The 21632-nt window shown below is 45.2% G+C and overlaps 1 protein-coding gene across 5 annotated transcripts in view; it reads left to right on the plus strand.

Annotated features, from left to right (window-relative positions):
* Positions 1-16894, plus strand: part of SCUBE1 (signal peptide, CUB domain and EGF like domain containing 1) — a 298612-nt gene extending 281718 nt beyond the window's left edge. For all 5 annotated transcript variants that reach the window (XM_066590365.1, XM_066590368.1, XM_066590366.1 and 2 more), the window contains 11 exons: positions 1310-1402; positions 3637-3753; positions 3910-4047; positions 4724-4927; positions 7906-8067; positions 8175-8342; positions 8500-8661; positions 9315-9512; positions 11361-11513; positions 12622-12701; positions 15341-16894. In XM_066590365.1, coding sequence (XP_066446462.1) covers positions 1310-1402; positions 3637-3753; positions 3910-4047; positions 4724-4927; positions 7906-8067; positions 8175-8342; positions 8500-8661; positions 9315-9512; positions 11361-11513; positions 12622-12701; positions 15341-15493 — 1628 coding nt within the window. In that variant the 3' untranslated portion in view covers positions 15494-16894. The remainder of the gene's footprint in view (positions 1-1309; positions 1403-3636; positions 3754-3909; positions 4048-4723; positions 4928-7905; positions 8068-8174; positions 8343-8499; positions 8662-9314; positions 9513-11360; positions 11514-12621; positions 12702-15340) is intronic.
* The last annotated feature ends 4738 nt before the right edge of the window (positions 16895-21632 follow it).

Below are 21632 nucleotides of genomic sequence, written 5' to 3' on the forward strand. Positions count from 1 at the left end.
AAGGGGGGTGTCAGGAATCATTCTAATGAACAGCCAAGCAAACTGCAGTTGAATACAACTGATGCTGTAGAGTCGCCATATTACCTTTGTGATCATACATCTCTCATTTTTTGTATCCTAGAATTATATTTGCTTTTTAAAGCTGCTGCTTGACATTGATCATTAAGGCTGGGTTCACACGCACGGAATGTCTCTGCGGCAAATCCTCCTGCGGCCGCTAAACCCGGGTTTAGGCCAGATTTGTAAAAAATCTCGTCCACACAGGATGGCCAATCTGTCGCGGCAAAGCCAGCATTAGCCGGTGCTGCGGTGCGGATTCCCCGGCTGCAGCATGTCTTCTTTTTCTCCGTTGTGGCCGCGCCGGCCGCAACGAAAAAGCATGCGACCAAGCCGCTCCAAAACTGCGGCACTTAGCTGCGGCAAAACTGTGAGATTTCCAGCGGGATTCTGCCCTGTGTGAACCCAGCCTTGCCCCTTCACACCTCACTGCGTACAGTTATGTGTGGGCACACAGGATTGGTATGGAGTGGGAATCGGAGCTGATCCGGTGCTTTCCTTCAACTTTTTTTATAGCAATTTTACATTTTCGATGTTGACATTTAATACTGAAATGGGTATTTGAGGGTCACAACGGCCTCCTGCGCAAGATCGCAAGGTGCCGCCTGGTTGCCATGGCAGCCTGGGACCTTCTGAAGGCCCCTAGGGCTGCCATGAGTGACTATCTATCAAGACTTGTCTGTGGTATGTCCTACTACACTGCCTGTCAAAATGCAGTATAATGCAATACTATGGTATTACATTATACTGTATGAGCGCTCAAATGATTGTAAGTTCAAGTCCGTTATAGAGACTAAAAAAATGTAAAAATGTGTTAAAGAAAAAGTTTAATTACTAGAAAAAATAAAAGGTAATAAAAGTTAAAAAAAACCCTTTTTCCATAAAAAAATCTAAACAAAAACACATTTGGTATCGCTGCATCCATAAAAGTCCGATCTATCAAAGTAACGCATTAGTTACCGCACACAGTGACTGTTATCAGAAAGAAATACACAGTGCCAGAATTGGGCTTTTTTGGGTCACCCCATCTCCATGAAAAAATGTAAGAAAAAGTGCTTAAAAAGTCAGTGATCTCCAGAATGGTATCAATGGGAACTACGAGACGTCCTGCAGAAAAAGGGGCCCTCATACAGCTAAATCAATGGAAAGATGAAGTTATGGCTGTCAGAGGCTCCGGGACATCCCATTAGCCTCGCGTCTATAATGTGCGCCGCTGACCTTATTATATACTAATGCTTTGTTCTTTTCCTAGAGTCTGAGAACAGTTATTCCCTGAGCTGCGGCGTCCCCGTGCTGCAAAGCAAGGCGGTCCTGAGGCGCAACTCAACGATACCAACGTGCTCAGGTTGGGGATCGATAACTTGAATCTGCAGCATAAAGTGTTAACCCTTTGCAATCCAATTTGGATTCAGGTTTTCCTAGGGGGCTCTCTCTTTCTGCCATTATACAATGGCGCCATCTGCTGGCTAGAGCCAGTACTGCGGTATGGGACAAGCTGGAGAGGCCCCTAATAACAGAGCAGCCAGTAATATACAGTAAGAATACGCTGCCGGACGTCTTCCGACATCGGAGCTGTACAGCCTTCAATCACAATGTCTTGAGACGTCAGACAGTGGATTGGAAAGGGTTAATACATACGTAGTATCCGATTTATTTCACTTCTGTAGTGTTAACAAATGCCGCAGCGCCGTCCACATTATTATCATTGACATCACTGACACTCGCAGTACTCTATCAGCATGTTTATGGACAGTGGGATCAAACCGTCACAAACATACAGATTCCATGTAGATGTTGTCCTTGGTGGGATTCAAACCCAGGACCCCCCGGCTGTAAGGCCACGATCACAATTGTTTTCGGCCTCCATTATACTATATATTTCGGCACCAGGCAGACCGCATTGTGAGGTCTGACCCGCTTCCAATATGACGCCCCAGATTCTCCCAGATGAAATGGCACAATGAGCTGCTCTATTTCAGCTGGCACAAATCTGAACGTGGCCTAGAGGAAAGGCAACTGCGCTAACCGCTGGACCACCATTTATTTTCTTTACTAAACATATTGGGCGAGGTATATCAGTAGTTGGTAAAAAAAACCAAAAAGTTGCACCATAATTTATGAAAATGGTGCATGCAGCACATTTATCATGCAGGATGCATCATTTTCATAAATGATGGTGCTACGTTTTGTGATTTTTGCATACTACTAGAGATGAGCGAGCACGCTCGGATAAGTCAGTTACTCGAGCGAGCCTCGCTCTTCTTGAGTAACTGCATTCTTTTCGTCCAAGCGTGCTCGGGGAGGGGGGGGGGGGGGGCGACGGGGGACAGCTGGGGGGGAGGGGAGAGAGAGATCTCTGTCACGCTATCCCCCGCCGCCTCACGCTCACCGCCGCCCCCCCCCCCCCCCGAGCACGCAGTTGCCCGAGTGACTGACTTATCCGAGCCTGTTCGCTCATCTCTACATACTACCTCTTCTGGCCTTACATGTACATGGGGCAGTTTTAATGCCCAGGTGGGCCACGTGCACAAGAACTAAAACAGTCCCTTGACCTGTCCCCTTCAATCCCCAAATTTTGTGGCAAAAAAACTCCAAAACCCATAATCAGGCCCAACAGGCGGCAGGCTTTTCAGCGGTCTCTGCTCACCTCTAGACCCAGCAGTCTAAGCATGTGACTGCTGTGGCCAATCCGCAGCCTCAGTTGTAGAGCGGTAGAGACGTGCAATAGGTGAGTGTAGCTTTTTATCATTTTCTAACCTCCTCAATACTTTTTAGCTGTATCTGCGTCCTGAGGATATGGATACACTTGAAATTGGTACTTCTACCTGGTGCTACCAGGAAATCTAGTGCATCCTGGGGGCCTGGTGCAGAAGCAGCATTCGCCCTATGGTCCAGCATGTACATCAATAATAATTTGACTACAACATGGTGCATGTAGATTTAGCACATTACAGCGCCTCAGCGACACCCCCAACACATTTCAAAGTTGTTAAAACACTCTAAAAAGTGTTAAAAATGAATAAAAAAATTTGACCATGTACGTGACTTTTTTGCTTTAGAGTTCTGATGGGTTGGAGTTCTCCTTTAAGATTTCTTGACAGTACCGTGTTTCCCTTAAAATAAGATCCCCCCTCCTAAAATAAGCCTCAGCTACACTACATAAAAAAAAACACAATACATTACCTAGCAGGTGCCGCCCGGGTCCCTCCCACTGGTGTCTGGAGCTCCAGCGCTCTTGTTTCGATGAACCAATGCGATGCCTGATTGTTTCTTCGAGCGCTGCATTGATTGGCTGAGTGGCGGCACGCTAGAACCAATCAGAGCCATCGCTTTCTGGAGGCGGGGTTTACGAGCTCCGTTTCCAGCAACCAATCTTCTGTCTACGACTGAGGACTGAAGCAAGAGCGCCAGAACTCCGGAGACCAGTGGGAGGGGACTGCACGGTGCCTGCTAGGTAGGTATGATAAGACATCCACCTGAAAATAAGACCTTGTGCTTCTTTTGGGGGCAAAATTTTATATAAGACAGGGTGTTATTTTCAGGGAAATACGGTATTAACCTTTCCACACCTGCATCTAGATCCCATAGGATCTCCGATAATCCAGAAGGCCCGGTTCAAGATTAAGGATGCCAAGTGCCACCTGCGTCCACGGAGTAAAGACAAAACCAGGGACTTTGCAAAACATTCACTAATGGGTAAGTTAGGCATGTGGAAAATCATCACTGCATAGCAACAACATTATGCATAGCAACAAAGGAAAATTGCCGCCTGTTGTCAGGATGGGTGCGATGAACAAGTTCCCGAACCATCACCACTGTAACACAGCAGTGTTATTACCCATTGTTTTACAGACAGCTGCCATGTTACCTACGTAAACCTGAAGTGCGACTCTTCTAAGAAGAAAAGAAGAGGCCGTAAATCTCCATCCAAAGAAGTTTCTCATATTATCGCAGAATTTGAGCTGGAGGTGAAAAGGGACGAGGCTTCAGGTGGGCAAACTTTAAAGGTGTCTTCAGGGAGTAGGAAAAAATATTGGCAATGAATAGGTTAAAATAAAATCTAAGCACTACTCTCCCTTTAAATTTTCTTAGATCTGTTACAGCCCCCTCTAAGAAGCTCCTACAGCAGTCACTTGCTGTTCATGTGACCGCTGCAGCCAATCACTGGCTACAGTGGTCACATGTCATTCATAGTAGTATCACTGCTGAAGGCAGTGATTGGCTGCAGTGGTCTCATGAACAATAAATGACCACTGCAGGAGCTTCCCCAACCGGTAGGGATCAGAGTGTCTGGAAGGGAGGGGGTAGGGCATTTAGTTGGTAAATATACCCTTTTAATAGAGATCATCCAGAAATATTTACATTGGTTTGTGGGATAACATGCTACTTGCTATGGGAGGCTGTATACAGGGCCTGTCTCCAGCTGAAAAGGACAGCTGGGAGAGCATTGTGCTCTCTGCTCTCAGCCAATCAGCATTGCTAGAAGCACCCCCCAATGCTGACTGGTTGAGGCAGACTCCTCCCAGATGTCCTTTTCAGTTGGATGCCAACCCAGTATATATGCTGACATGGCATGTTGTCAGATGCACCCAGTCCTGGACTATTATACAGGTGGCATGTATCTTGTTGCTCATCTATTTACGTAGATTCATTGTTCTCCTCTTAGACTCCTGTAATGCGGATTGCGTACGGAAGAGGATGGAGCAGAAGCTTCAGGCTGCCATTAAGACACTGAGAAAGTCAATCAACAAGCAGCAGTTTTACATCCAGTTCTCGGGTACAGAATATGAAGTGGCACAGAAGCCAGCTAAGGGCACCGAGAACCAGGAGGCATGCAGCACGGGGCAAGTGCTGCAGGATGGAAAATGCGGTATGGATAGATATAGATACACATTATATTCAGTATGTCTGTAGTGATGACATCTGTGAAATATAACATCTATAGGTGACCTGTGATGTCATTGGTCACGGATTGTGTTGAGTACATGCCCCTTATGACTTGGGCATCAGTAGATGTATGCCTCATTTGCATCACCGTGAAAACCCTGGAGTATGCTGGATTCGCCTTCGGTGTGCCCCAATCCCTTGCTACCTTCTACCTCCCCCAATAATAAACTGAGACCCTTGGAGACACAACCATAAAAGGGGTCTGGTACTTCTCACATAAAACCGAACCTTGCTGCCAACCATACGCCCGGCTCGGAGGCACCACTAGCCTCCCCCCATCCGCCCTTCACTGCGAGGTTAGACTATCAAAAAATGATCCAGGCCACCCGGGATCCCTTCCCTGGCCTTACCCAAGGCACCCGACCCAACCACGGTGAACCAACAGGGTGGAAAGTCTTAAAGATGAGGCCATACCCACCAAACTCCCACCACCCAATATAAAAAAAACCCGCCTCCAAGGACCCCCCCACCTGCTACAGGCTGTCATGACATTACACACAAAAGCTTCGCAGCCGTCCCTTCTCCTCTCTGTAGGAAAGGTGGGCGGGACTCTTCTACCTTTTACTTTCCTAAAATGGTGCTCCCGCCTAAACATCCCCCTTTTAACCCTTTCTATCTCCTTCCCCTCCTCTCTCCACCAATCCCCATCATTGTTTTCAACTATTCCCACGCTCCCCTTTTAACTCCTACACTCACAATATTTAACCCCTTACTCTCCTTCCTGCTCCCTAGCAACCCTGTCATGCAGAGCCTTCCTTTAGGGCCCTCTGGGCCCCCGATCTGACCGTGCGCTGGAGCAGAACAATGAAAGGGACATTAAGGCCAGATCTATTATATGTCAGACATCAATGGCATCTGATGGGATCCCATTGACCCGACGCAGATGTGAATGAGGCTTGTTGGCGGCCTAGGGGATTATTCACTATGGCTCCATCCCCGCAGTGAACATGGCAGCATCTCAATGGTAGAGATGAAGCCTTCACCAACTCGTAGAAGGATCGTTCGGCTCATTACACTATTTACATAACCATTTACACTCCATGACGGTCCAGCTACACAAATGCTAACGGCGCACTCTGCTAATGGCGTAGCGTGCCATGAAATTCAGCTTTTAAAGTGCTGCATCCGTAGGTGGCACTGGTAATTAATAGGACTTCCTCTGCCTCTAACTTTAACGCGAACCTGTCACCAGCAATTAGGATCCTTTTACACGGAGAAATCCTTGAAATTCACACAATCCAATGATTTTTCGAACGATAATCCTTTTGTGTAAAAGGACTCATAATCCGCACATAAACCGCCATTACCGCCGCTCTATCGTGTTTCCCCAAAAATAAGACAGTGCCTTATATTAATTTTTGTTCAAAAAGGTTTAACTTTTTTACACGTATAGCTGCCTGGAAACTATTTAAATTGACTTTTTAAATTAACTGTTAGCAGGGCTTAATTTTGGAGTAGGGTTTATATTTCAAGCATCCTCAAAAAGCCTGAAAAATCATTTTGCATCCTCAAAAATTCAGGAAAATCATGCTATGTCTTATTTTCAGGGGAAACAGGGGAGTTGTGCTCAGGGCATAATGAGAAGAAGTTTTTCTAGACTTCATAACCTTCATTGCCTTAGCCCGTAATCCCGATGCAAAGTTTTCCCGCCACATATGTTAATGAGCTGTATGATTCCATCCGGGGGGCTCTCTTACCTTCAGACACACCTCTGAGCTGCTCACTGATGAGGTTACCCAGCCGCGCATTCTCCTCATTACACCACTAATCCCACGCCGGCGTCTTGTCTGTGAGATGGAGCGCGGAAACAGGAGAAGCTGAGGATCCCGGCCGCCTTTCATGTACATTTCACATATGCGAGGAGCGTACACGAAAGCATAAAAACACAGGCACTGTAAGCCTACATCTATGTTTGTAAAATCGTACTCGTGGTATACTTTTTAATTTTTATAAGAAAAACGTGTACGTTTTCCACTGTGAACTCTTTTTTTCTAATAAAGTTTTTATGGGAAAAATCCATTTTTTTTAATCCCAGAAAAACAACACACAAAAACGTATGTAAAGTTTGACTACATTTACCATTTTATAGCCTATGGATCCGTGAAACGCTATGTTTTCATCCATTTTCTGGACAAAGAGCGTGTGCATTTCACAGACGTACATATTGCAGCATGAACGACCCCTTGATTACTCTATCGCGCATGCGCAATACAGCGATGAGGGCAGCTGGGATCCTCAGCTTCTCCTGCGCTATATCTTATAGGCAGGGCGTAGGCTCGGCGGCGAACACAGGGTCTGGTAAATGGTAACTGCAGAGGAGCATGACTACACTGACACATCTCGGCCGCGGGAGGCACGTTGGACACATCTCTATCGTGCATGCGCAATACATCGATTAGGGCAGCTGGGAACCTCAGCTTCTCCTGCGCTACATCTTATAGGCAAGGCGTAGGCTCGGCGGCGAACACAGGGTCTGGTAAATGGTAACTGCAGAGGAGCATGACTACACTGACACATCTCGGCCGCGGGAGGCACGTCGGACACATTTCATTATCATTCAGGGCGGCAAGATTTTACATCGGGATATTGAGCTAATGCAAATGTAATAAAGTATAAAGTCTCGCAGTGCGCCCCGCACACATAGTATGGCGGTTTGTGTGCCTAAGTGCTGAAGACAGCTTCCCTCTAAAGGTGGTTGTCTTACCACAGATCTCCCATGACGGTCAGTTGATCACCGGGGATCCAGCTTCTCTGGAAGCTGCAGAATGTTAGACGCTCCCCTTTCATGGGAATATGCTTTATTACATGGAGGCTCATATGCCCTAATAGGTTGCATACAGTAAAGCCCTCTGGTATAGTATCAGCATAGCATAATAACAGGATGCACCCCTTCTTCTTCAGTCACCTGCGGTACCGGTACATACTACAATGGAGAGACTAATCACTGTGTCCCCTGTCTGCCGGGAACCTACCAAGATATGGAAGGCCAGCTGGCATGTGAACCTTGCCCAAGTCACGATGGCATGGGCCTTCTTGGAGCAAGGAATCTATCTGAATGTGGAGGTAAGTGATGGTGGACCCACCAACTGATGACTCCATTTTCATCTACTGATTATTCTTAGGTTATCAGTTTTTGGCCAATCCCGTTAAACATTCTGCTGCTCTTTTAGGACAGTGTGCCCCAGGACATTACTCTGTAGATGGGTTCAAACCATGCAAGCCTTGCCCAATGGGCACTTACCAGCCAGATCAAGGCCGCACGCTCTGCTTTCCATGTGGAGGAGGACTGATCACGAAGTATGAGAGTGCTGTGTCTTTCCAGGACTGTGAGACAAAAGGTAAGGAATGTAGCTGCCATTCAGAACATGATGCCACCCTGCCCCATAGTCTGCACCTTAAGCACCATATTATTGAGGTGAAGGATCCTTTTAATACCACCTGACAATATTTGGTAAACTTTGCATTCTGCTCATTCATCCTTTTGCTTCTTTCTAGTTCACTGCTCTCCTGGACATTTTTACAATGCCACCACCCACAGATGCATCAGATGCCCAATTGGGACCTATCAGCCAGAGTTTGGGCAGAATTACTGTATAACTTGCCCAGGAAACACGAGCACTGACTTTGATGGCTCTACAAACGTAACACATTGCAAAAGTAAGCTGGGTTGTCCGGGGAAGGGTTTGAGTGTTGCCAAGATGATTTTCGAGGGATCTGATGAAGATTGATTGCTGTGGATAGGTTGCCAGTCCTTATATATAAGGGTTGTCAGGTGGTACTTCCATAACAACCAGTCTATCTTTACAGAACCTGTCACCTGATTCGTGCTGCCCAAATCATGGCCAGCTTGAACCCAGGACAGATATGCCCATTTGCCCCCGTGCATGTATTATTCTGAAACACTGTGGTATTTCAGATTGCACACTTTGTACAGTTTGACTCGGAACTGAGCTCTGAGCCATAGAGGCGGCCCCACCGGCCATTCCTCACCCGTAGCAGCTCCCTTCCTATACACAAGCATGAGGTGAGGAAGGGCCGGTGGGGCCGCCTCCATGACTCAGAGCTCAGTTCCGAGTCAAACTGTACAAAGTGTGCAATCTGAAATACCACAGCATTTCAGAATAATACATACACGGGGGCGATGGGTATGTCTGTCCTGGCTTCATACATGGGGGCGATGGGCATATCTCTCCTGGCTTTATACTTCCTGAACCCAAGGATAGGTTCTATGTAAGGTCAGTCTGTCTTACAAGTGCTCACACATTGTCGTACATGCGGACTTGTCCATAAATGTCTTTGTTTCTTCACAGACCAGCACTGCGGAGGGGAATTAGGAGAGTACACGGGTTATATCGAGTCACCCAACTACCCCGGAGATTATCCAGCCCATGTGGAGTGTATCTGGAACATAACGCCCCCTGCGAAAAGAAGAATATTGATAGTCGTCCCAGAGATCTTTCTGCCAATTGAAGATGAATGCGGGGACGTACTGGTCATGAGGAAAAGCGGTAATTATTTATCAAACCATTAAAATATTGGATATTTGTTTTGGGACTGCTAAATTAATCATTTTGGTGGAGGTCTGTCACCCTCGACGATCAAGTGACTGAAGGGGCGCCTCCTGATCCAATACTAGATTGATCTTTAGTTTCGTCTGATGCAATTTTCATTGAATTCAGCCAAAATTTTTCCAAAATTGATTGAAAAATGAAGTAATCCTTCTCTGTGTGTGACATTTGTGGGGAGAGTGAGGACATCACAATATCGGGGTCCGCCTTGTGGCTTATAAGGGGCACATCTTGTGGCTGAGACTCTTGTAACGGACACACGTGTGGCTAAAGTTACACAGGATGAGTATCATTCAAATAATCGCTCAATCGTGCCAATGATAGTAGTTCCGTGTAAATGTGGCCACCAATAGGGTGGTGAGCAATGCATTGATCACTCGCTGCTAGTTGTTTCTTTTTAGCTCACCTAAAAAATAGTTGCTAGTTGATCAAAAGTTGTCTGATGTAAAGTCAGAATCAACTTGCAAACAAATTTGCATGGAATCCCGATATATCAGCAAACAATGAACCATCGCTCTGCGTGAAAGCCCATGGATGACTGTCGTTCGGACGCTTCAACGACTTTTCTGAGTAGTTCCTCCGTGTAAAGGTACGTTCACGCACTTAAAGCAGACTCACCTTGAAAACCAGGTGCAGCTAGTTGATGAGACATCTATAGGGGACATAACTGAGTCTAGAGCACATATAGCGGGCCACATCCCATGGCCGAGTCACATAAAGAGAAGCACATAATGGGGGAGACATCCACAAGGTGCATTCAAGTTCTAAGGTCTCCTAGTTTTTTCTAAAAAAACTACTTACCCCAGAAAGTTGACAGCATCGTCTCTTCTCTACATAATCTTCCTCTTGCTGTGCACATTTTTCATAACATCAACGCCATGACTTCATGGCCGCTGCGAACGCTTCTTTAGGGGTCCGTTCTCCCGCTGGAAAATCGTTGAGCCAAGAGCGGCACAACTGGAAAACGTGCAACCATGGAGAGCGTTCTTCATCTTTGTCTAAGCCATGACAGTTGGTGGAATGAAGGCACCATTCATGCCATCATCACGTCAAGATCACCTGACACATTGCTACACGCGCAGCCTTGTGATCATCAGTCAACATTTGCGCCACCCAACTAGGGAAAACTTTCCGTATCTTCAGGTCTTCATGCAGGAGGGGGTGTACAGATCCTACAGAAATGACGACTTTGCAGGCAATCTCTTCTACAATCAATCGGCGATCCTCCATACCCCCTTGCTCCACTGGCGTAGTCATGTTGTCGACCCACTTAGAGCGTGAGCGAGGCTTCCTTGGTTTGTTTCTACATAATGTTTGGCCTTCTATGAACTGTTGCATTCACAAATGCCCATTTTTCACATCCATGACACTTTCACCGCATGTTTCAACTGGCAGTGAATGTTGATGGGTGTCATTCTGCGCAAGTGAAGAAAATGGATGATTTCACACTTTTTCATTCTGGGAACATGAACGTTGCCATTTTAAATATTGAATACCATTGTAACTCCAGCCAGGTGACACCCCTGTGTCTGAGTAACACCACTTATGGGGCTTCTGCAGGTTACTTTCTGGAATGTTAGGAGTCAATTAGAAATGGGAATACGAAAAAAATAGTCCGTCATCATCATGCAGTTCCTGCTCTCAGCCTCCAGATGGTGCCATAATAATTGCTAACAAGGGATTCATTCCGGTCCCGCTGAACGAAAGCCTCCGATATCAGTAAAGATGGAAAGGAGTGATGGGAGAGATAGAAGATATAATTCCGCCAACATATCTATTTTTTTCCAGCCTCTCCAACCTCCATCACCACCTATGAGACGTGCCAGACATACGAGCGACCTATAGCCTTCACATCGCGGTCACGCAAACTATGGATCCAGTTCAAGTCTAACGAGGGGAACAGCGGCAAAGGATTTCAAGTGCCTTATGTCACATATGACGGTATGATCTGTTAACATATGTCACATGGTATTATGTTTGATGGACATATAGAAAGGTCCAGCTATAAGTGGGATCCTGAGCAAACAGACTTCCGCTGATCTGCCATTTATCACCTATCTATGGGATGGCCATAGTGTCCTCCTTAGTGATCCCAATAGCAATAGTGAAACTGCCAGTGGTTCGCCCCAGTAGTGATAGTCACCCCATTAGTGGCCCCACTTGTAGTATTGTTCCCCACAGTGGCCCCAGTATTAATAGTGCCCTTCATAGTAGTCCCAGTAGTAATAGTGACACCTATACTGGAGCTCCAGCCGAGCAGCAACCCCATAAGCAAGTGCATTCACTCTGCCTGCAGCTCCAGTCTGCCCTATGATTCGCCGCCCCCCCCCCCCCCCCCTCTGCCCATCTGCGCTGCATACAGCCCAGCTCTGCGTACAGGAATGCAGACACAGGGGGGAGAGGTCATAGGTCACAGCCTCTGATAACAGCATAGTAGCCGCAAAAGCAGAGCTGCGGGCAGAGTGAGTGCACTACTTGGTGGGTTGCTGCCCAGCCAGCTGACAATTATCTTTTACTGGATGTGTGGCACCTGCTACCCCTCTGAGGTCCTATAGACAGCTGCCTGAGTTGGCAGGCTCAGATCACCTTGTGGAAAGCCTGCCCCTGACCCTATGTCGTCCTATTAAATCCATATACCTGACCGCACTCCGCCTCCATTTACTATCTCCCTCGGTCATAAAGCGGTGAATGGAGTGCAGGTTAAAGTGCTTAGTAGATGTACAAGCAGTCCTATAAACACCCACAGATCACATCCCACTAGTGGTGCCGAATGACAAACTCAGCTCTGCTGCATACTAAAACGCTCCTATAAATTGATCTCACAGTTGAGCATAAGAGCAGCGATGCGGCAATCATTAAGACGCACTCGGCTGCTGAGAACTCATTTCAGAAGCAATCGCTCTGATGATCCACATCCCCCGGGTGGTGAAGTGAGTGTGGAAGTTGGCGTCATAAATGTCCCTTTATAGATGGATGGTCCCAATTTCAGGTTCAATCCAAATGATAAATTGTATCTAATTACATCTGTTCCATCTGCTTTTAATTTCAGAGGATTATCAACAATTAATAGAAGATATTGTCCGTGATGGAAGATTATACGCTTCAGAAAACCATCAAGAAATTTTAAAAGTATGTAACCAGAAATTAAGAAAATATGTATTACAAGGTAGAGCTCTTACCCACCGAGTCAGGGAGCAGGATTTCTTATTAAAGAGGAGGACCTATTAGGTCCCCATGTCAGAGGCGCCTGCCGTACAGCTTTGCTGGCTCCATTCTTATTTTCCTTTCTATCTACTCCTCCTCCTCTGAGTCCCTTTACATTTGGCTCCACTACTCACTGTCAATCAAATTTGACTTCATCCTTTGAAGGGAATCTGTCACCTACTTTTAGCCCTTTAAGATAAGCTTATGAATTGAAGGTAGGTGACCAGTTGAGTCTAAGGATGAGTTATTCTTACCTTCCCCATCGTTCCTTCTGTGTCAGTGAATTGAGTGGCGCACTAAGTCCACCTGTTTTAATTTTATAATGAGCGATGACGGGGAAGGTAAGTATAACACTTACATCGCCGTACTCCACAGGTCACCTACTCTCAGTCCATAAACCTAGCTTATAGGGTTAAAAGTAGAAGACAGAGTCTCTTTAACAGTGAGCAGTGGAGACCACCAACTTGATAGATTTGACTCCTGGTGTATTCAAGCGTAAAAGGTCTTGGGTGAGCCTCAAACCCAAAGTACCATAATACCTGAGCAAACCTGAGCTGAGCTTCCCCAAGACCACCTCAGTGGGAACAACACGTCCATTGACCACAGTACTTAATTGAAGAGGGATAACCATACCACAGATGGACCGCTATCACCTCAATGAGCGCCATCCATGACCTCCACTCCTTAAAGGGGTTGTCCCGCGGCAGCAAGTGGGGTTAAGCACTTCTGTATGGCCATAATAATGCACTTTGTAATGTACATTGTGCATTAATTATGAGCCATACAGAAGTTATAAAAAGTTTTATACTTACCTGCTCCGTTGCTAGCGTCCTCGTCTCCATGGTGCCGACTAATTTTCGGCCTCCGATGGCCAAATTAGCCGCGCTTGCGCAGTCCGGGTCTTCTGCTTTCTTCTATGGAGCCGCTCGTGCCAGAGAGCGGCTCCGTGTAGCTCCGCCCCGTCACGTGCCGATTCCAGCCAATCAGGAGGCTGGAATCGGCAGTGGACCGCACAGAAGAGCTGCGGTCCACGAAGGTAGAAGATCCCGGCGGCCATCTTCAGCGGTAAGTATTGAAGTCACCGGACCGCCGGGATTCAGGTAAGCGCTGTGCGGGTGGTTTTTTTAACCCCTGCATCGGGGTTGTCTCGCGCCGAACGGGGGGGGGGGTTTAAAAAAAAAAAAACCCGTTTCGGCGCGGGACATCTCCTTTAAGTGTGCCAACATCTAAAAACCCTCACACCTCGAATGAAAATTTTGAACCATTATTCGCCCTGCTCTACCCTTTCTCCTTGCTTTTCCTAACTGACCCTTCCTTCACTACCTATGTCCCCCAAATCTTGACGTAGACTATTCTGTACTCTTTAGGCCCTCACTTTCTTTCTACACACAGAATATAAATGGAATAGAGACTGTGAGGAAGCAGAGCCAAAGCGAGCCTCCTTCATCCGGAGCAAAGATTCAGTTTGATGCCACAGCCTAGTACATAAATGTCCAGGCCAAGGCAGAGCGGATTGTTGGCGCCCTCCCTGGCACCCAGGGCATATATCCCTACTACACATGCCTAGTTTATAGAATATGAGGCCCCTGACAACTAGTAGAGATCAGAGAACTTTAAAAAGTTTTAGTTCGCCAGTCCAATGAATTTTGAAAGAAAAGCTGCCCTAATTAGTTTGAACCGGTGGTCCTTCTCCTATGGCATAGCAGTTAGCATTGTTGCCTTGCAGTGCTGGAGTCCTAGGTTCACATCTAACCAAGGGCAACATCTGCATGGAGTTCTATTAAGGTGATTCTTATGAAACCTAGGGAAAACATACAAACTTCATGCAATTGAAGACACGGCCGAAGAGGAACCACAACCACCTTTATCCTGGTGAACTGCTGAGGTTTCGGTTCTCTGCAAACCAAACTTTTAGCAAAGCAATACCTGAAAAAGGGTTTGACTCAGGGGCGTAAATAAAGGCTCAGGGGCCCTGATGCAAAAGGTGAGCTGGGGGCCCCCCTCTATCTGTATCTGTACCCCTACCAATACCTAAACCATGCTGCACAGAGACATAACTTGAAGCTCCTGGGCCCAATGCAAAACCTGGAACGGGGCCCCCAACTATACTGCTTTATTCATAGTACTGGGCTCCCTATATGGAGAAGAGAGGCCTTATGGGCCCCCTAAGGCTCTTGGGCCCGGGTGCAACCACATCCCCTCCATCCTCTATAGTTGCACCCCTGGTTTGACTGGTTCAGTTCACTCAGCACTAATAATTAGTAAAGTAGAAATCCCGCTTGCCCGTTCTTGTAATTTCAGCCCAGACGATATCGCCATATAGTGCCCAAAAAATACCACTATCCATATTGCTGAGTGGTTTTAGTTTGCTCCTTTGCCTCCCCCATTCTTTGTGGAGGCAAGGCAACAAGGTTTGTGGGCAATTTCCCAGTCCACCCTTCCCTCATAACTATTCCCCTCTGAGGAAGACTCCCCACCTCAGTGTTTTCTGAATCACATCATGGCCTTTAACCATAACTAGATCCCCATCGTAACAAATGTGTTTTTGTGTTTTGGTTCCACAGGACAAGAAGTTGATTAAGGCTCTCTTTGACGTCTTAGCGCATCCCCAAAATTATTTCAAGTACACAGCAGCAGAATCTAAGGAGATGTTTCCCAGATCTTTTATTAAACTACTCCGCTCCAAAGTTTCCAGATTTCTACGGCCTTACAAATAGCTTTATTTTTGTAATTAGTTTTTCTTTTTATTCTTTTTATTTGGTTTTGATCCGTATTCTTCATCCCTCCTGGCAGATCTCACTGCTCCACATAAAAGACTTCTTTTGTAGTCTTCATTTTCTCATTCATTCGAAAGGTTTAAAAAAAAAGGGCTTATTTGACAAATGTTTTTATGGACGCCACTCTGAGTAGTCATTTCAACTTTTCGATTTAACTGAGGTACAAAAAAATCTTCACGTCTGTAGAAACCTTTTCCCGTCACACCCTGCATCCTGCACCTTGATCCTCAAAGCTGCAATATCAAGTTCTTTTCGAAAAGTAGGCAAAGCTGCTGTGTACAGTGATACAAAACCTTTCCATAGACAAGCGGGATTGTCTCACGTGGCTCAGTGAGCAAGTGCATTCCTTTGGCTAGAACTCAAGGTTCTATCAACTCAATCATCATAGCATCTTCTGGGAATTTTTGGATCACGTTTTTGAATTTGGTGGACGTCCGGAGACCTCATTATACTCACTTAACCGACCTCTTCATTTACATCCTATCTCTACAGTATCAATGCTTCGGGTCACGGCCATTAAAAGTATCTGCCACCCTTTTGCACTGACATTTACTCCCAATAGTCAAAATATTCTGTCCACAACGCATATATGGTGACTGTTACGTTACACACAAAGGATGTATCTATTCCGACCTGACATGGAAGGTTCTTGGACACCTCATGGACTGTACTGGGGTCTTCACAGAGTAAGGATTATACACATTTATCATCTCTGTGTTGGCTTAAGAACTTTTTTTTTCTCCACTTCTTCAAGTCACAAGAAGTTGGCGCATTCTTGTTTCTCCAGTTGGTTTAAGAAACTACCTGCAAACGAGTATTATGGCAAGAGAGCGAAGTGTGTAGTATAATTAATATTTTAAATTGCACTTGAATTTTGTATGTAATGTTTAGGGGGAAGAAATTTTTTATTTACATTTTTATCATTTTGATTTTGTCTTTATTTTTGACTTTTTTTAAAAATGTTTTTAGATAGTCGGATTCTAATCTACAACCAAAAACATAATGGCTGTATAGTGTTTTTTTTTTACATTCTGTATATAAAAGACAGCCCTCGGTCGGTCCTTGATGAGGCAGGCTATGGCTCGCTAGACTTTGGTGGGCCATGTTCTCTTAATTTGAGAGTTTCTTTATTAATAACGATTTCAGTATAACGTAGGGATTGCAAAAATGTGGCCCTACTGGAATTGACAAAGTTAAAGCCCCAGACAAACATGTGGGAGAGTGTGGTGACTGGATAGTAGACAGAGATGGTCGACATGATATGATGTAATTTGTGGCCTGGAAGGGTAAAATTTGCTTCAATGAGATTAATTTATTATACAATAAAGTTTTATGCTGTAATTTACTATCATAAAGGTTTATTATAAGGTACGAAATAGTCGAAGGGCAGAAACCCCACCAAACTTGGAGAACCTCATCATCTTTGAAGGAAAGAGACCACCATTTATGGTTATGAAAGCCTTCAATCTCCCACCAATTACATCGTCTTAACATGGTTAAAAGGTATCTGCATCTTCGTTTTCGAGCGTCATGACTCCTTGGCCGATTTAGCTTCACTTGAACATGTCTACAGGGTAACAGGCATTACAAACCCACTGATTGCAATGGGAGCCCAGTTACTTGAAGATTGTGTCAACTATGTGATTCGTGTCTGAGGGACCATCTTTTAAGTAAATGCTTAGTAGAAGTTTTGTGTGCTATGCAATAGACTGTCTCTTCATGCTGCAGAGGCTTGGCCCATGGTCTATCAGACTTTGCAGCTTAGGGCTTGAGAAGACTGCAGAAGAATTCACGCCAGAATCAAAGCAAGAGGGGGAATGGGCAGGAACAAGAACGTTTGCAGGTTATGTGCTAGCTGAATGCTGACAGGAAGGCATGAGAGGGAGCAAGTGTAGAGAATGGAGCTCAAGACTGAATTGGCACTGATCTGAGGGCAAAAAAAGGGTAAATGGGTCGATTCATCAGAGACAACCCCAGTGAAAATGCAACACATGAGGTGGACAATTGATTGCCACAAGTTCTGTTCCAAATAGCTGATTTTGCCGGGGAAAGCCAGCCATACATGGTGGTTCATCAGATGAATGGCTGACCTTGAAAATGTCCTCCAGAACAAGAGCTGCTCTTTGATGGTTAGTGGATGGGGGGGATCCGGCTAGTAGGACATAAGAATATGCATTAATGGCCTAGCCTTAGGATGGACTGTCGAAGTGTCATCATTGGTCACCTGATCCCTGTGACTACATCAATCAGCAGAACAAAAGAACCATAGAACTTGCGGCGCATCCTGGCCCCTTAATTTTACTGATTGGAGGGGGTCTTGGTAGTCAGACCCAACTAATCACACATTGATTGCCTACTGTAAAGATGCTCATACACATTAAAATTCATGGAATTAGATGATTTCAACTGAAACGATTGTTTGTTGGGTGAAATTTATCAATCATTTCAGATCGCCATTGCCTGGAAGGATGTTGGCTACAAATGTCGCGATAGTCGAATGTAAGATCATCAGTTTTCATGAACAATCTTTCGTCAACAAATGATCTTTCTCTGAAAGGAATGTTCTCAGAAAGATCTTTTGGCCATTGCCCGATGTCATTGAACACATATGGCCAGTTTGAACAAAGTTAGAGGGAACCTCCCATCAATTTGTACCAGTGTAGACCAAGAGCAGCGCTACAACGGTCTGTCCCGCAATCATATTTGTATGACTGTTGATAAAAGCATACCTGAGTAATCGCAGTTTAACATTGACCCTCGGCGCATGTAAATGAGGTAGAGCGGTCCGGTGGGCGCTTGTAGACAAACTTGCCGAGCTTCCACAAGACTTTGCCACACTGTGTGGATGTATCGTCCACATCAGAGGAGACAAGGGGGTAGACTTTTGGGCAAAACGCGCAACTAACAGAGAAAAACCTTAAGCTGCGATTGGTTTACATTGGTAAAAGCTATATATGGTTGCTCTTACAATGGTTTGTTCAATACTTGATGAAACATCAGCCTCCTTTTGACAAATGTGTATGGCCAGCCTAACCTGGATAGGACATTCATCTGGGTTCCTGGAAACCCCTTTTAATATCTATGGAGGTGCGATTGGAGAAACTCCTAGCAAATAGGAGGAGTCGCCCTAAGCCACCGACCGTGCAGTCCCAATATAAACCTAAAATAGAAAAGGTCACCCCAACCATTAATCCTTTGAGCACTTGAAGCTAGAATGGAACCCGAGTAGATGTGGTATAAGTGGTTTTAATCAGAGTCATACTTTGTCTGGGGCTGTTAACCATTATACCGAATCAGCACAATTTTTCGGAATGTTTTTACTTTTGTTTAAATTCTTTGTTATCTCATGGTTTTTGCCTCTTTACTCCCCAACATGAAATATCCTCCCCCCTCCCCCCCCCCAAGAAAAAAATGTACAGGAAATTCTAAAAAAAAAGAAAAAAAACCCTTCTTTGATGTCTGAGTATACAGTTACAATGTAGTGTGTATTTTATTTATTCTGACATTAGCTTAGTGTTATCGGTGGATTCACTTTTACGAGCAACGCATAGATTTTTTTTCTTATGTTTTTAAGTTATACCACTTTAGATACAAATATTGATTTAATTGTTTTGTGGGCGGGGCTCTTTTTCCTAGTGGCAAATTGTAGGTGCCAACTCTTGACTGGGTGCCCGATGCTTCAAGAAAATCTTTAGTCTTTTTTAACTAAATCAGCCAAAATTACTTTCAGTCTACCAAATGATGAAGGGTAATTCCGGGACCTAAAAAATAACTCCATGGCTACAGAACCCGTGTAAAATAAAGAAATAAGCCATGCTCACTGCCTGGCAGTGCTGCCCGTACAGCTCTTAACTCTGTAGAAGATGGCTGCATTCACATACCATTCATTGTGCACATGACCACTCAGTAGATCACAGGTCTGAGCAGACATTGTGCTAGGAACGGCATGTGACTGCAGAAGCCTGTGGTTGGCTAAGTGGCCATGCGCACAATGAACATGGTCACAGCTGGCTTCTTCCTGGTTCAGAGCAGCAGGGATCGGACTTCAGTGCTGAACGGGGGCCATTGAAGGAGGCGAGTATGGCTTATTTCTTTATTTTACATGGTCCCACGGCCATGGAATATTTTTCTTAAGTCCTGGAATCACCCCTTTAAATTCAGAATGACTTAAAGGGTTTGTCCATTTTTTAAACTATTTTTTATGCATCAAAAAAAAAAAATCCAGCAACTTACTTTTTATGTTATTTAAAAATCTCTTATCCGTTTTGCGTATGCAGCTCCTTTGCAGAGATATGTGGCTCTACGGCTACAGACTACAAACAAATCCTGTGTAGTCTGCTCCGGCAGCTACGTTCATAAAGTTAAAGGGGATGTTATAAAAGCAGCCTTCCAAACCTGTGCAGCTCACCTTCATTCATGTCAAGCAGCAGTACCAGACACGATCCATGGATGGGTGTGGAGAGTCTCTGAAAGAAAGCAGCCATGTTTTTTTTAATCCTGTACAACCCTTTTAAGGGTTCAGGACCTCTCGGCTTTTAAAGCTGGAGTTTACTGCGGATTTATGGCATAAATGTTATGCAGTGTAAGTTGCCAAGGGCTTATTTAGACGACCGTATATCGGCTCGGTATTTTTAACACCGAGCCGATATACGGTGTCCTTGTCTGCAGGGGGGGGGGGATGGTAGAGCCAGGAGCAGGAACTGAGCTCCCGCCCCCTCTCCGCCCCTTGCCACTATTTGCAATAGGAGGGGGCGAGGCGGGGGTGGCGCTAAGTACCAGCACTTAGCTCCGCCCTGTCCCGCCCCTCCCATTGCAATTAGTGGAGAGGGGGCGGGAGCTCAGTTCCTGCTCCTGGCTCTTCCATCCTCCTCCCCCTGCAGACAAGGACACCGTATATTGGCTCGGCGTGAAAACCCAGCCGATATACGGTCGTCTGAATAAGCCCTAAGAGTGAGCCCACCATCAATCAACGGCCTTAATTCCGGCATCCAATGAAACCAATGTCTCTTCAGGCGCGGCCATCATCTGGTCTTTGGTGGGACCATCAATCCAAGTATAACTCATCCAAATTCACCAAGAAACCCCATAAAGGACAGAAATACAAACTTAAATTTTTTTTTGTAATTAATTCAGTCTAGAAATTAAAACATTTCAAATATCTGTTTGTTTTTTGCTGCGTGGTAAAAGTAACGCACAATCCGAATTCAACTCAAGCAACTCCCCCCCCCCAAAAAAAAATACAATAAAGGACAGAATTACAAAATTGTAATTTTTTTATGAATTTAATCTATAAATTAAAATTAAAAAAAAAAAAAGCTGTCCAAAATCTATTACCGTATCTTCTGCTGTATTCTAAAAGTGAACTCACCGATCCAGAACCGTCTTGTAATATACATCCATAAAGTGTACATATGTTGTCTTAGTTGTAATATTTAAACCTTTGATATTCCTTGAAAAGGTCCAATATATATGTAAAACATCACACTCTTGCTTACGGCTTATAACTAAAAACTCTGTATTATACTCGTAGACAAAATGCCAGTCTCGTTGTACCATAAACAAGTTTGCATCTAAATTGCCAAGAATGTAATAAAAAATGACTTTAATTTTACAGACGCTTTCTGTGTTAGACGTTATGTGATCGATGGGATTTAACCCCTTCAAGGCACAAATACTATTGATGATCCATCCTGAGTAGAGTCCATCAATAGTATTTGTGCCTGTGTCTAAAGACATTCTGATTGAAGGCTGTACAGCTCCGATGTCGGAAGACGTCCGGCAGGGTATTGTTACTGTATATTACTAGCCGCTCTGTTGTCAGGGGCCTCTCCAGTATGTCCCATACCGCACTACTCTCTCTAGCCAGCAGGTGGTGCCATTGTATAATGGCAGAAGGAGAAAGCCCCCTAGGAAACCCTGAATCCAAAATTGGATTGCAAAGGGTTAAGGTTGCGGCCTATTTTACATCTAAGGACGCAATGGTTTTTGGGGATTTTCACCCCCACTTTACGAAAGCTATAACTTTGATTTGTCCATTGACATAGCTGTATGGGGGCCTGTTTGTTGTGGGGTGGGCTGT

Source organism: Eleutherodactylus coqui, chromosome 2 (assembly GCF_035609145.1).
Source record: "Eleutherodactylus coqui strain aEleCoq1 chromosome 2, aEleCoq1.hap1, whole genome shotgun sequence".
In the NCBI taxonomy this organism is placed as follows: domain Eukaryota; kingdom Metazoa; phylum Chordata; class Amphibia; order Anura; family Eleutherodactylidae; genus Eleutherodactylus; species Eleutherodactylus coqui.